General features: G+C 41.9%; 1 protein-coding gene across 1 annotated transcript; it reads left to right on the forward strand.

Moving 5' to 3' along the window:
* The first annotated feature begins 6640 nt into the window (after positions 1-6640).
* On the forward strand, positions 6641-10710 carry LOC130111765 (PHD and RING finger domain-containing protein 1-like). The gene is made up of 8 exons (XM_056279044.1): positions 6641-6689; positions 7018-7272; positions 8334-8417; positions 8582-8706; positions 8901-8992; positions 9237-9433; positions 9873-9960; positions 10096-10710. Exons 2-8 carry the CDS (start codon positions 7093-7095, stop codon positions 10140-10142), a joined length of 813 nt encoding a protein of 270 aa, XP_056135019.1. The 5' UTR covers positions 6641-6689; positions 7018-7092; the 3' UTR covers positions 10143-10710.
* The last annotated feature ends 1600 nt before the right edge of the window (positions 10711-12310 follow it).

Below are 12310 nucleotides of genomic sequence, written 5' to 3' on the forward strand. Positions count from 1 at the left end.
ATTTCTTATTATATCTCGACAGTAGTCGATAGTAAAAAAAAAAAAAAGAAGACTTTTCACACCGAAATTAAAAAAGAAATCCGTCGTTCCTGTAAGGGGCAAGAGCTAAAACAATGACATCCAATCAAACAAACGACCAAGTCAAATGATTGGAACGAGCGAGCTTTCTATCAAACCCTCAGTGACGCGCGTTTGACACTGAAATTCAATAATAACACCCTAGCTTGACAGCTGTGAGTGCTAACAATAGACATTGTAGCGCTTTCTTGGTATCACCTTACCTGAGATACAGTAGCATGGGTCCTTTAACATAAACCTTGTTTTGTTTTTATGTAGGTTACCCCTTAAAGGTAAGTAAAGTATTAATTGTCTGTCAACTTAAAATATTATGATGCAAATGTATTTTAAACTTTAACCTTATCCCTATAAAATCCTATACTTTTAACTCTTTTAACCCCCTCTATTTATTACATATGTATTTATTAACAGGACAATGAGAAAAGTGACATGACCTTTCATGAAGATGTATTATTTATTCACAATAGAAAATAATAAATGAAATGAAAATAGACCTCTTTTTAGTGTTCTTTTAAGACACTAAGGAGTTTCACTCAACAAAAATATAGGCACTAACGCTTTAAACCTGTATTCACAATTAGGAAACATTAATAATCAATTTGCATGAATTTACATTCACAATTAACACTTGACAGAAACTAACAACAATTAAGTATTCACTGGTGTGGGCCCACTTAATAAAAATAAAAACAAAAGCCGGCAATAAACAAATAAACAACCCCGTTGCACACCTGATGGGAGCTGGGTTTGAGCACTGTAACAGTGGGTGACTCACCCCTGATGAAAAGTCAAACGTCTCTGCTCTTTAATGTCCGGTGACGGCCTTCTCACGTCATCTGCTCCAGCGATGACTATGGTGAAGAGAAATCCACCTCGGTCCTAGAGGCGATGAAGAGGGGAAATAGTGGAGCTCCCTTGTTGCCAGAGGTGCAGCCGTGCTTTCCCGGTCACATGGTGCGCTGTCTGGCGACGCTGTGTGCAGCCTCAATGTCCGAAGTTGAACAATGCAGGATCTACTCTCTTAGATGATACTTCTTCTTTCTGGAGCTCAGTCACTATTTCAGCTTTGTGGACATAGGCGATGACAGTGCCTTTTGGGATACTTCTGGTTTTTAATGACTCATTTCTCAGCAACACAGAAAAATTGTCCACATTCATGTTAGAGGGAAGGAGGACACATGGTGGCACCATGACCCCAGCTGGAAGAGGACGTTGTGCAGGGGCCTAAACCACTAACACATCTTGCTTCCATGGCTTCTTTGCGGTTACTTTGCAGGTGGCAAACACTGTACCACAGGCAGCACTGCTGTCCAAGGACCTAATCCAATCAACCACATGCGTGGGACAGCATGCAGCGGTGGCACAGACGTAATGCATAAAGTAGTCTGAAGGCCATGCCAGTCAAGGAATTAATCCAACTTCATTTACTTTAAATGAAAGCATTAATGCAATTAATAGATTCTAATTTGGCCTATTTTTTTTGTTACACTCCACAAAAACAGCAGCTATTTTAAAACCCTGGAGAATTCACGGAACCCACTGTAATACTTAAAACTTAGAACGGTTTGGAGTTTGTGACTTCCCTTTATTTCTGTAAGTTAAAGGTGGTCCCAGCTCACCCTTTGACATGATCATCCCTGGGCCGTTTTATCATTTCTTCAGTCAGTTTCGGTTATTGACAGGGTTGGGGTAAGGTTAGCCCAAGACATGTAGCAGAAATCACCATTTGCAAGTTTGTGGCCAGGGAATACAATATCGAGTATTTGGGGAAACAAAAAGGGGGGAAATAACCTCATACTATTACATAAAAACATGCAAATGAATATATTTTTAATTCTGTTCTTTACCCTTTATTTAAGATATACCAAGTATTTTTACTTCATGCTAGGTATTTTTTCACTGAATAAGTCATGAGTGCAATGAAATCTGCCACTTTCTATAAAACGGCCAAGTGGACTTTACGTAATGTAATGAAACAAATAGGAATAAATCCCAGCGGTGCCTCCATTTATGTAGCGCTTTCTTTGTATCATATTACCTGAGATACAGCGCCCTGGGTCCTTTAACATAAACCTAGTTGTAGTGTATTTGAATAGGAAGTGCATTACTCAGTGTGACTGCTAGGCAGCACTGTAACTTTGCTGTTGTGTTACTGTGTTTGTATCGAGACCACAGAATAAAACGTTGTTGACTGACTAGATAGGCTTCCACCACATCATATATTACATGGTGTCAGAGTAAAACTTGAAGAAACCAAAGAAAGGAAGAAAATGGAGCAGATGAAACCTCCGACCTCATTAAGTCTACAAGGAAATCTAGCAGAAAATTGGAGAGTCTGGATCCAGAGATTCGAACTGTTCCTTGTCGCCAGCAGAATTGACGAAAAGTCCGATGCAGTGAAAAGAGACACGTTCCTACATGTGGCCGGAGACAAAGCAATTATGGTATATAACACGCTTGACTTCGATGAAGACATAGATGACTATGATAGATTGAAAGAGCTATTCCGCCAACATTGTGAGCCAAGGAAAAATGTGACATATTTGAGGCACCTGTTCTTCACTCGAGTGCAAGGAAAATCAGAATCTGTTGATGCATATGTGACTGATTTAAAGAATAAAGCGAAAGACTGCGAGTTTGAGTACCTTACCGACTCACTGATATGAGATAGAATCATGTGTGGAATCACGGATGACCAAGTGAGAGGACGACTACTGAGAGAACCGGACCTCACGCTAAACAAAGCAATATACATTTGCAGAACCAGCTGTCTATAAAAATGCCAGGAGCAACCTCGTGTATAGACAACAAAGACATAAACAATACTTTGACCAAGGAACCAGGACACTGTCTGACCTCCCAGATGGTGAAAATGTGAGGATTAGACAAGGCAACAAGTGGGAACCAGCCACTGTGGTACAGAAACACATACAGCCGAGATCATACATTGTCAAAACCACAAGTGGAGAAATGTACAGGAGAAATCGCAGACACCTGCTCAAAACAAGAGAGACTTCATTCCCAGGGACACCTGATGACATCACACCAGAGCACTCATGTCATGTGGAGTAAGACACTCTGCCAAGTGCTGATCCACCCAGCCCTACTCCAGACTGTTCCACTGCACTGCATAGTCCAAGAGTAGTGACTGACAATATTGTATCCACAAACAGTCCTGTGAGAACAACACACTGTGGAAGTGCCTGTTAGAGTGCCAAGGCGTTATCTGGACTGAAAAAAAAAAATGAAACGAGTACGATGTAAATGTTATGAGTGGAGCCGTTGTGCACTAATTGTGATCTTTTAAAATTCAGTCACAAGATTAAGGTATTGATATGTTGTTTTGAAATTTAAATTTATATTGTTATGTTTAAGTCAATAGTTTTTCTGATAGCTTCAAAGATATATGCAGACTTAATAAGGAATCTGATCTGTGATATCAGATGGCAGTTTTGGTTGGTAAATTAAGTCTCATCAGGGCTGTATTATGTTATTTACAGTGCCTTTTGTTTAAACCTGGTTTAATGCAAGCTATCACTTGTTTTCGTAACAGTCATGCCCATATTATAAATAGAAAGTGTTATTAGAAAAAAAAACTTGGGAAAGGGAGATGTAATGTATTTGAATAAGAAGTGCATTACTCAGTGTGACTGCTAGGCGACACTGTAACTTTGCTTTGTGTTGCTGTGTTTGTATCGAGACCACAGAATAAAACGTTGTTGACTGACTAGACATGGCTTCCGCTACATCATATATTACACTTGTTTTGTTTTTATGTAGGTTACCCCTTAAAGATAAGCAAGTATTAATTGTCTGCCAACTTAAAATATTATGATGCAAATGTATTTTAAACTTTAACCTTATCCCTACAAGATCCTATACTTTAACTCTTTTAACCCCCTCTATTTATTACATATTTATTAACAGGACAATGAGAAAAGTGAAATGACCTTTCATGAAGATGTATTATTTATTCACAATAGAAAATAATAAATGAAATGAAAATAGACCCCTTTTTAGTGTTCTTTTAAGGCACAAAGGCGTTTCACTCAACAACAAAAATATAGGCACTAACCCTTTAAACCTGTATTCACAATTAGGAAACATTAATAATCAATTTGCATGAATTTACATTCACAATTAACACTTGACAGAAACTAACAACAATTAAGTATTCACTGGTGTGGGCCCACTTAATAAAAATAAAAACAAAAGCCGGCAATAAACAACCCCGTTGCACGCCTGATGGGAGCTGGGTTTGAGCACTGTAACCGTGGGTGACTCACCCCTGATGAAAAGTCAAACGTCTCTGCCCTTTAATGTCCGGTGACGGCCTTCTCACATCATCTGCTCCGGCGATGACTACGGTGAAGAAAAATCCACCTCGGTCCTAGAGGCGATGAAGAGGGGAAACAGTGGAGCTCCCTCGTTGTCAGAGGAGCAGCCGTGCTTTCCCGGTCACACGGGGCGCTGTCTGGCGACGCTGTGTGCAGCCTCGATGTCCGCGCATGCAGGGTTAGCATACATTAGCAGGGGCGCTAACCAGCCGCTAAGTAGCATGTGGCAGTATACACTTGACGAGACTAGCTCCAAAAACACATGGTACAGGTTAACAAGACTTCAGTGACATGTTAGCTGGCAGCTAAACATAATATCAGCAGTCAAAACTGTAGGCAAAAAACAACTTTTGGGCATAATACTGTAGTGGGAAATGCCTGGGGATGTACTTGGAATATTGCACTGGGCTCGTGCAGCTAGAGGACCAATCACAGGTTAGCTCGCGCTGTCACGGACGCAACTATATTAGACACCACGGGAGAGACAAAGCGCGAGAACTGTTTAGTAACCATATCGTAGACTGTCACCTTAGCGTGGGATAGAGCAGGGAAACCTAGCGTATCCTGGGCTGGACAGTAGATACGGTGGCTAGCAGTGGTAGTGTTAGCAGCAGACTGCCTCGGTACCTGTGGCTAGCTGACTACCCCCGAGAGCTTCCCCAGAGAGACTGAGAGAGACATTCACCCGGTCACACCGGAGCCGGAGTGCAGAGAGAGAGAGAGAGACACGCACCCCGGAGAGCAGCCATCCATCTCCCGCCCCGCCTGGAGCTCAGCCGCCCTGTTCCATCACAAGCCCTGGTCCCAAGGTGAGCTTGCTAACCCATTAGCACACGGCTAACTGGCTGGCTAGCGGGCTAGCCCTAGCATTGGCGCAGCTATCTAGCTAACGGTGGTGAAGCCCGGTTTGTCGCACCTAGAAGTCCCCGCCTCCATCCATAGTTATCCGGGCTATAGAAAAACCGCGACAATACACTCAAACCCTCATAGCCGAGTGCCAGCAGGCTCTCGTCTCCCGCTCCGCTCTCTCCGCATGACCCGTTAGCCCCGCCCCCTAATTGTTGTGAGGCAAATACTGTAGCGAATTAAGTGACAGACTTTTGGTGTAGAAATTATGGGATGTCTCCTGCTATGTACATATTAACTGAAACTTAACTCTGGTGTATTTACACTGGGGTTACAACATGTCCGTTGTTTATGCTCATTATAGTAAGTAAGTTAGTTTTCTCTGACGTGCGTGACATCCATTCGGTACAGCTAATTCGGCTCCGCTCAGAATGGTGCTTTTCTCAGGTGAAATGCTTTTGCATCAATCAGCTGGTGTGTCCGGCTCGTGCATGGGTTTTCGGGGCGTGGCTTTGGAGGCATCCTGATGCTTTCTGATTGGCAAGGGCGGTGTCGAATTCGGTTTGAAAATATTTCTAAATTCTACCCGAAATCAGCGGCCGCCTATAGCTTGTTTGCAGTCAGGTGATTCTGATGACGCGCGAGATTCAGATGGAGGGCAGGAAGTGAAAAGTAGAATGGACGAAATGGAGCTAGTTTAGCCCGAACTGTGCTCGTTTAGACGATATTATGAGAGAAAGGTATAAACAGAAAGTAAGATATGTTGGACATGGTCCTTATGTTATGAAGAGTTTTTTTGACGAAGTGGTCACTGTGCACACGCGCGTTATCCGACTCCGCTCCTCCGGACCGCAGACGACGGTTCGCAATCCATTTTTCCAGCGTTTTCAGTCAATTTCTTTCATTTTTTCCCCCTCATGAACAACTTTTGGTACTCAATAAAAACTGCTTGTGGTTTCTCAGTTAATGACGCCAAACATTGGCATTTCGAAAGTTTGTGATAGCGCTTCCTATGTAGAAAATCACTTCCTGCCCTCCGTCTGTAGTTCGTGACGTCATATGCAAACAACTGTTGCTCCTTATTAGGGCCGCCTATTGCTTGTTTAGGGATTTATTAGGGCCGCCTCTTGCTTGTTAGAGTTAGGGTGGAGTTTTGGGTTAGGGTTAGCCAATCAGAGGCAGAGTAGGGGCGGATCTTCCCGGAATGCGGGTGGGGGGGGGGCGGGATAACGCCTTTGGTACTGCCTCTCGCCTGCCTTCCATAGTAATGTTGAAAATGACAAGGGCAATGACCAATGAAAAAATAGATATCCTACGTTGGAGTCCGCCTTACCAATTTTCTTGACCTATCACGTTTGAACATTGGGCTCAGACGTAACCGAGCTGGAATTGAACGTTCACGTTTACCAGGAAGATTTCAAGAAGCAGGTTGGTGTTATGTATTTCATTTTAAAAATGTTTTTCACATTGTGTTGTGGTGTGTTTTATAGTTAGCGACAAGTAAAGGTCTTAGGAATGTGGGTTTATTTTTTTATATTAACTTACTGTATCAAGTTAACTTTAAGCTATGATTTGAAAAGTCTTGATGTTTGGCGCTAGACTCAGTTCATATCATGTTCATTCTTCACTGAAAACAAAAGTCTGTGTGCCAGGCTAATTTCTAGGTCTCACTCGTATACAGATGACAAACATTAAAATGGGTGATCAAGCGACGTGTGAACTAACGTGGTTAAAGATCTTCTGACTTTTTTTCCAGTCTGGATCGTGTGACTTTGATTCCTTCAACAAACACCAGCTAACAATCCGACAAAGCGCTCGGAATAACGACGTCATGAATGGAGGAACTGTTTCGGTGGTACGAGGAGCAGACGGTGACAGAAGAGACTCCGTGCCCATACTTGGTTCAGACAAATGCCTCATATGTCTGAACACTTTAGGGGAGCAACCTGTGGGCAGCCTGGATAACTGCCGACATGTCTTCTGTCTTGAATGTATTCTGCAGTGGTCCCAGGTAAATAGGCCTTCCTATATTACTTATGACTTCCCGATGATTCGTGTTCGTTTTTATAATCATTAGTTCGCGACGACTCATCGAGTGCCAAATGAATTACTTGTGACGTGAACTAATGCAGACAGACTGCTCGTGTTTTCCCGTGTTTTTCCCAGTCGTCGAATTCCCTCACAATGACGGTGTCCTGGAGGGGACATGTTTGTTTACAAAACTGGCTTGGTTAGAAATATTGCTTTGTTAAACCAACCCAACCCATGGGTAATGAATTGGTACCTGATTTGGAACAGACTAAACGAACTAGAGGTTTGAACATGACGTACTACAGTAGGCCATATAGGATAGGGTCCCATATGTGACCCCATCTATCCGTACCATCTCTCATAGTAAAGGAGGGGTATGAATAGATGGTGTCACCGGGCTATATAGGATCTGAGAATTATTATTTGACTCAAACTTGGTGTCAGTCACTTTTGGTTTGGGTCACCAAAAGTCGTGACTACAACCCTGTCAGTCATAACTTTGCTTCAACTTCAAACTTGACATTACCTGCCCTATTCTTCTGCATTTGGCTACTATATGGAGATGTAAGATGCTGTACGCTTCCCAGGAAAGTCCTACCCAACAGTAACCACCATGAACAACTTTACACTTTAATTTAGCAGACTATAGCAGACAATTTCATTGAACAACTACAAAAGCATTCTTTATTTGGGAATTTGTTGATTGGCCATTGACTTAAATACACCAGCGATAGAAAGTATTCAAAAGGACATTTGTTGATTGTCTGGATTGTAACTGCAGTTGCAAGTGGAGGCCCAGAATAAGTGTATGACTTGTTTAGATGGATATTCTAACAATGTGGCTAAAAAGGTAGATGCATCCCTCTCCCAGTTGCTCTCAGGTCACCACAGTCACCCTGTTCAATCTACCTCCACCACTCTAAACGTGTCAAACTAACGGTAGAACAGCAAACTGGGTCTTTGTCAAGATAGTAACTGTCAGATTATGCAGTGTGACTGAATTTGGAAGCAAAAATGCTGTTTTTCTCATCTTGAACTCAGACTGCCAGCTCATGCCCAGTAGATCGTATCGGCTTCAGTTTCATCCACCAAAGACAGTATCCTGGAGGGCACATACAAAAAAAGGTGAAATATACTCTTCATGTCTCAATCTGTCACCACTAATGAAGCGTTTTCTTTTCTATAAGAATAATTTTTACTACTTTGTAAAGAGAGCTGCAGCGAAAGATTTCTTTTTAAATTGCTCTGAGGAAGTGTTGTACCAGTGGCTTAACTTTTATTTCTTACAGATTGAAATAAAGAAAAAGACACAGATTTTTGACGAAGACGACATGAGAGAAGATGTCATTTGTGAAAAGTGTGGACGGAGTGATCTTAGAGACCAACTGCAAGTTTGCATCCACTGTGATTCAGGGTACAGTTTATTTTCAATACTATATGCTGTATTGGATTATATTGATAACGACTCATTTTAATGCAACAGAATTGTATTGAATTATTTTGACATAAACAGATTCTGTATTAATTGTCTTTTTGTCTTTCTGAAGTGTTGTGGTATTGCCATTGCCATTCCTCTGATCTCTCAGTATTGTGGTTGTGTGTTCCTAGGTATCATATAGCCTGTTTGACTTCTCTGCTAGACACTAACCTTGAAGGGTACTGGGTCTGCCCAGAATGTGCAGACAGTCTCCCAGACACAGGTAATTTTGTTTAGTTAAACTAATTCACTGCCTGTTATCCAGATGGTAACGTGTCCCCCCCTCTTTTGCATTTGTCAGTTTGTTGCATTGTAGCACAATGAGCACAAACCATTGCTTATTCTCTCAAAATTTGCTAAAGTAAACACACCCAATCAGTAATTTAAAGTGTTTGGACAGACCCTCTTTTATTCAATGTTAAAATACCTTAGATTAACAGTATGCCCTTATATAAATGGCTCTGCAGATGATGAGCAGGTCAGTGAAGGAGAGCTTGCAGACCTTCAAGCGGAAGTAGATGATGCCGTTCCTACCACCAGTCGCCTCCGGCCCACCACTTTAAGTCAGCCCAGCAGGTCCACAGGAACCCGCTGCAGCCAGAGAATCAAGGACAGAGCTAGAAACAATCCCACCACGCCATCTCACTCTGCTGGGGACAGTTTGGTATAGTATATCACACCTTCCTATACAGAACACCTATTTTAGTTCCCTCAACTTTTTTTTTTGTCAATCTTACTAAAAACATTTTTATTTTATCCCACTTTCCAAGTTTTGTTGTTGTGTTATGTTTTATACAAACCTACTGTTTTACAAAATTGTGTGATTTTATTTTTGCTTTTAGCACTATCATGCACTTACTGTGTCCAGTTCACATGGGCTTCTTACAAGATACACAGCACACATCCTTACATCATGTTAGTATCCTTGTAAGCGAGTATACTTCTTTGACTTAGCACTCACACAAATAAAGCACGGGTTCTGCCTAGGCCTTAAAGATTATGTGTGAAACTTTTCTTTTGTTTGTTAAATATATCAACCCATAACACTGGGGTTTGGGTTTGATGAGCAATCAGGATTATCTTGTGTGTGTTTGTTTTTTCAGCATGTGCCTAAATACCTGTTGAGGTCTCCATGCACAGCAGATGAATTTGCTGCAGGTTTTCACGGTGATACCAAAGATGTCCCAGCCAGTAAGCTATAATTAACCATTTAAGAAGCCTAATATAATGTAATATAATATATAATGTAGTAATCTTTTATATTTAACATAACCGTGTGTGTGCATGCCATGCCGTCTTATTTGCTTGTATCTTTATGTTTCACAGAGTTAAAGAAAGGAAGCACCAAAGGACAAAACATGGTCCTTGAATAGGAGACGACTGTGCTGATTGGGAAGTCATCACCCAGCCGTGAGATTAAGCGGGTCAGGATTTCCCTCACATAAACGTCCAGGAGGGGGCAGCATTGGGTTGTAGAGCTGTCGACCTGGTGTCCACACTGCTGTGGTGGCCCAGAATATATATATATATATATATATTAGCGCTATACCTATAGCTGTATCTGAATCTTTTTGGGGTGAAATTTTTAAACAGAAGTATCCCTAAAAAATTCGACAAGAAATTGCACCTTTTTTTTTATAAGATAAGTATTTAATTAAAGGATGAAACAATGGAAATCAGGAGTGTCCTAGTGACTAAGCCAAACAGGTGCATACCAGGTTAACTGAGGCCTAGTGCAGTGTCCAGACTTCCAGCTCAGTATTGTTGTATGTCAGCCTCTATTTGTTTAAACCATGCATGTCCGATCTACTCCGACTGTCCTGTAAAGGCTGGAATTACAATCTTGTATGTAATGAAAATGATTTCTCAAACATGTTTTGTTACGAGGCTGCATACAGCCGAATTTTTCTTCCATTAATAAACAAGAGCTATACCAACAAACTTAATGAGGCAACCATATTTTATTAGTGTTTGTGTGTGTGTGTGTGTGTGTGTGCGCACGTGAGCAAGAGTGAGCAAGCATGTGTAAGATGGTGCCTGCAAAATTCATGATATATTTGGGGATTTAACTTTCAAAAGAGATTAAGAAAGGAACAGAAGAGTACACAAATCAGCCTAAATCTTTCAATGTGTGAGCTTATAGTGTACCTTATTATATACTCTTAGAGGAAGTGAGCAAACTTGTCTTGAACCAAGTTAACCTGAGCACAGAGGCCCTTCATTCCATTCTGCACTTCCTTTTGCAATACCTCCACCGGACTGGGACAGTTGTTTGGTATGAAGACATTGATACACTGAATGACCGAGTATTGGTCGAACCCTCATTCCTCATCTCACTTTTCAAGATAGACATTGTTTTGTATATGTCAGTCACTATAAATTCATGAGCTTTTTTGTGTTTTGTTTCATTTTCTATTTAATGATTCAGTTTATAGTTGACTATTTTAGTTGTCACTTGATTACCCTATTGACATATCTGCATTTGTACACTTCACATTAACATTGAGAGGAGGTGTGGTATTGTATGAGGAAGTTGGGAGTGGCAGAGAAGTATGTAAGAGTGGTGCAGGACATGTATGAGGGAAGTGTGACAGTGGTGAGGTGTTGGAATGACGGATGGGTTCAAGGTGGAGGTGGGATTACATCAAGGATTGACTCTGAGCCGTTTCATGTTTGCAATGATGATGGACAGGTTGACGGGCGAGATCAGGCAGGCGTTTCCATGGACTATGATGTTCACGGATAACATTGTGATCTGTAGCAAGAGTATAGGGTGCAGGCTGAAATGAACCTGGAGGGGTGGGGGTATGCACTGGAGAGAAGAGGAAGGAAAGTGAGAAGAGGCAAGATGGAATACATATGCATGAATGAGGGGGAGGACAGCGGAATGGTGAGGATGGAAGGAGTAGAAGTGATGAAGGTGTATGAGTTTAAATACTTGGGGTCAACTGTTTAAAGTAACGGGGAGTGTGGAAGAGAGTGCAGGCAGGGTGGAGTGGGTGGAGAAGAGTGTCAGGAGTGATTTATGACAGAAGGGTACCAGCAAGAGTTAAAGGGAAGGTTTACAAGATGGTAGTGAGACCAACTATGTTATATGGTTTGGAGACAGTGGCACTGATGAAAAGACAGGAGGCGGAACTGGAGGTGGAAGAGTTGAAGATGCTAAGATTTCTGTTGGGAGTGATGAAGAAGGACAGGATTAGGAACAAGTATATCAGAGGAACAGCTCAGGTTGGACGGTTTGGCGACAAAGCAAGAGATGCAAGATTGAGATGGTTTGGATGTGTGGAGGAGAGATGCTGGGTATATTGGGAGAAGGATGCGGAATATAGAGCTGCCCGGGAAGAGGAAAAGAGGAAGACCAAAGAGGAGGTTTATGGATGTGGTGAGGGAAGACATGCAGGTGGCTGATGTGACAGAGGAAGATGCAGAGGACAGGAAGAGATGGAAATGGATGATCTGCTGTGGCGACCCCTAACGGGAGAGGCCGTAAGAAGATTGTCTATAAATTGCCCCAGTGGATTCAGGACAATGTAGCCTG

Source organism: Lampris incognitus, chromosome 4 (assembly GCF_029633865.1).
Source record: "Lampris incognitus isolate fLamInc1 chromosome 4, fLamInc1.hap2, whole genome shotgun sequence".
Classification (NCBI taxonomy): Eukaryota; Metazoa; Chordata; class Actinopteri; order Lampriformes; family Lampridae; genus Lampris; species Lampris incognitus.

Coding starts and splice junctions, on each gene's coding strand:
- LOC130111765 (XM_056279044.1), top strand. CDS start 7,093: ATGAATGGAGGAACTGTTTCGGTGGTACGAGGAGCAGACGGTGACAGA. Junction 8,418..8,581: donor GAGGGCACATACAAAAAAAG/GTGAAATATACT, acceptor TATTTCTTACAG/ATTGAAATAAAGAAAAAGAC. Junction 8,707..8,900: donor TGCATCCACTGTGATTCAGG/GTACAGTTTATT, acceptor GTGTGTTCCTAG/GTATCATATAGCCTGTTTGA.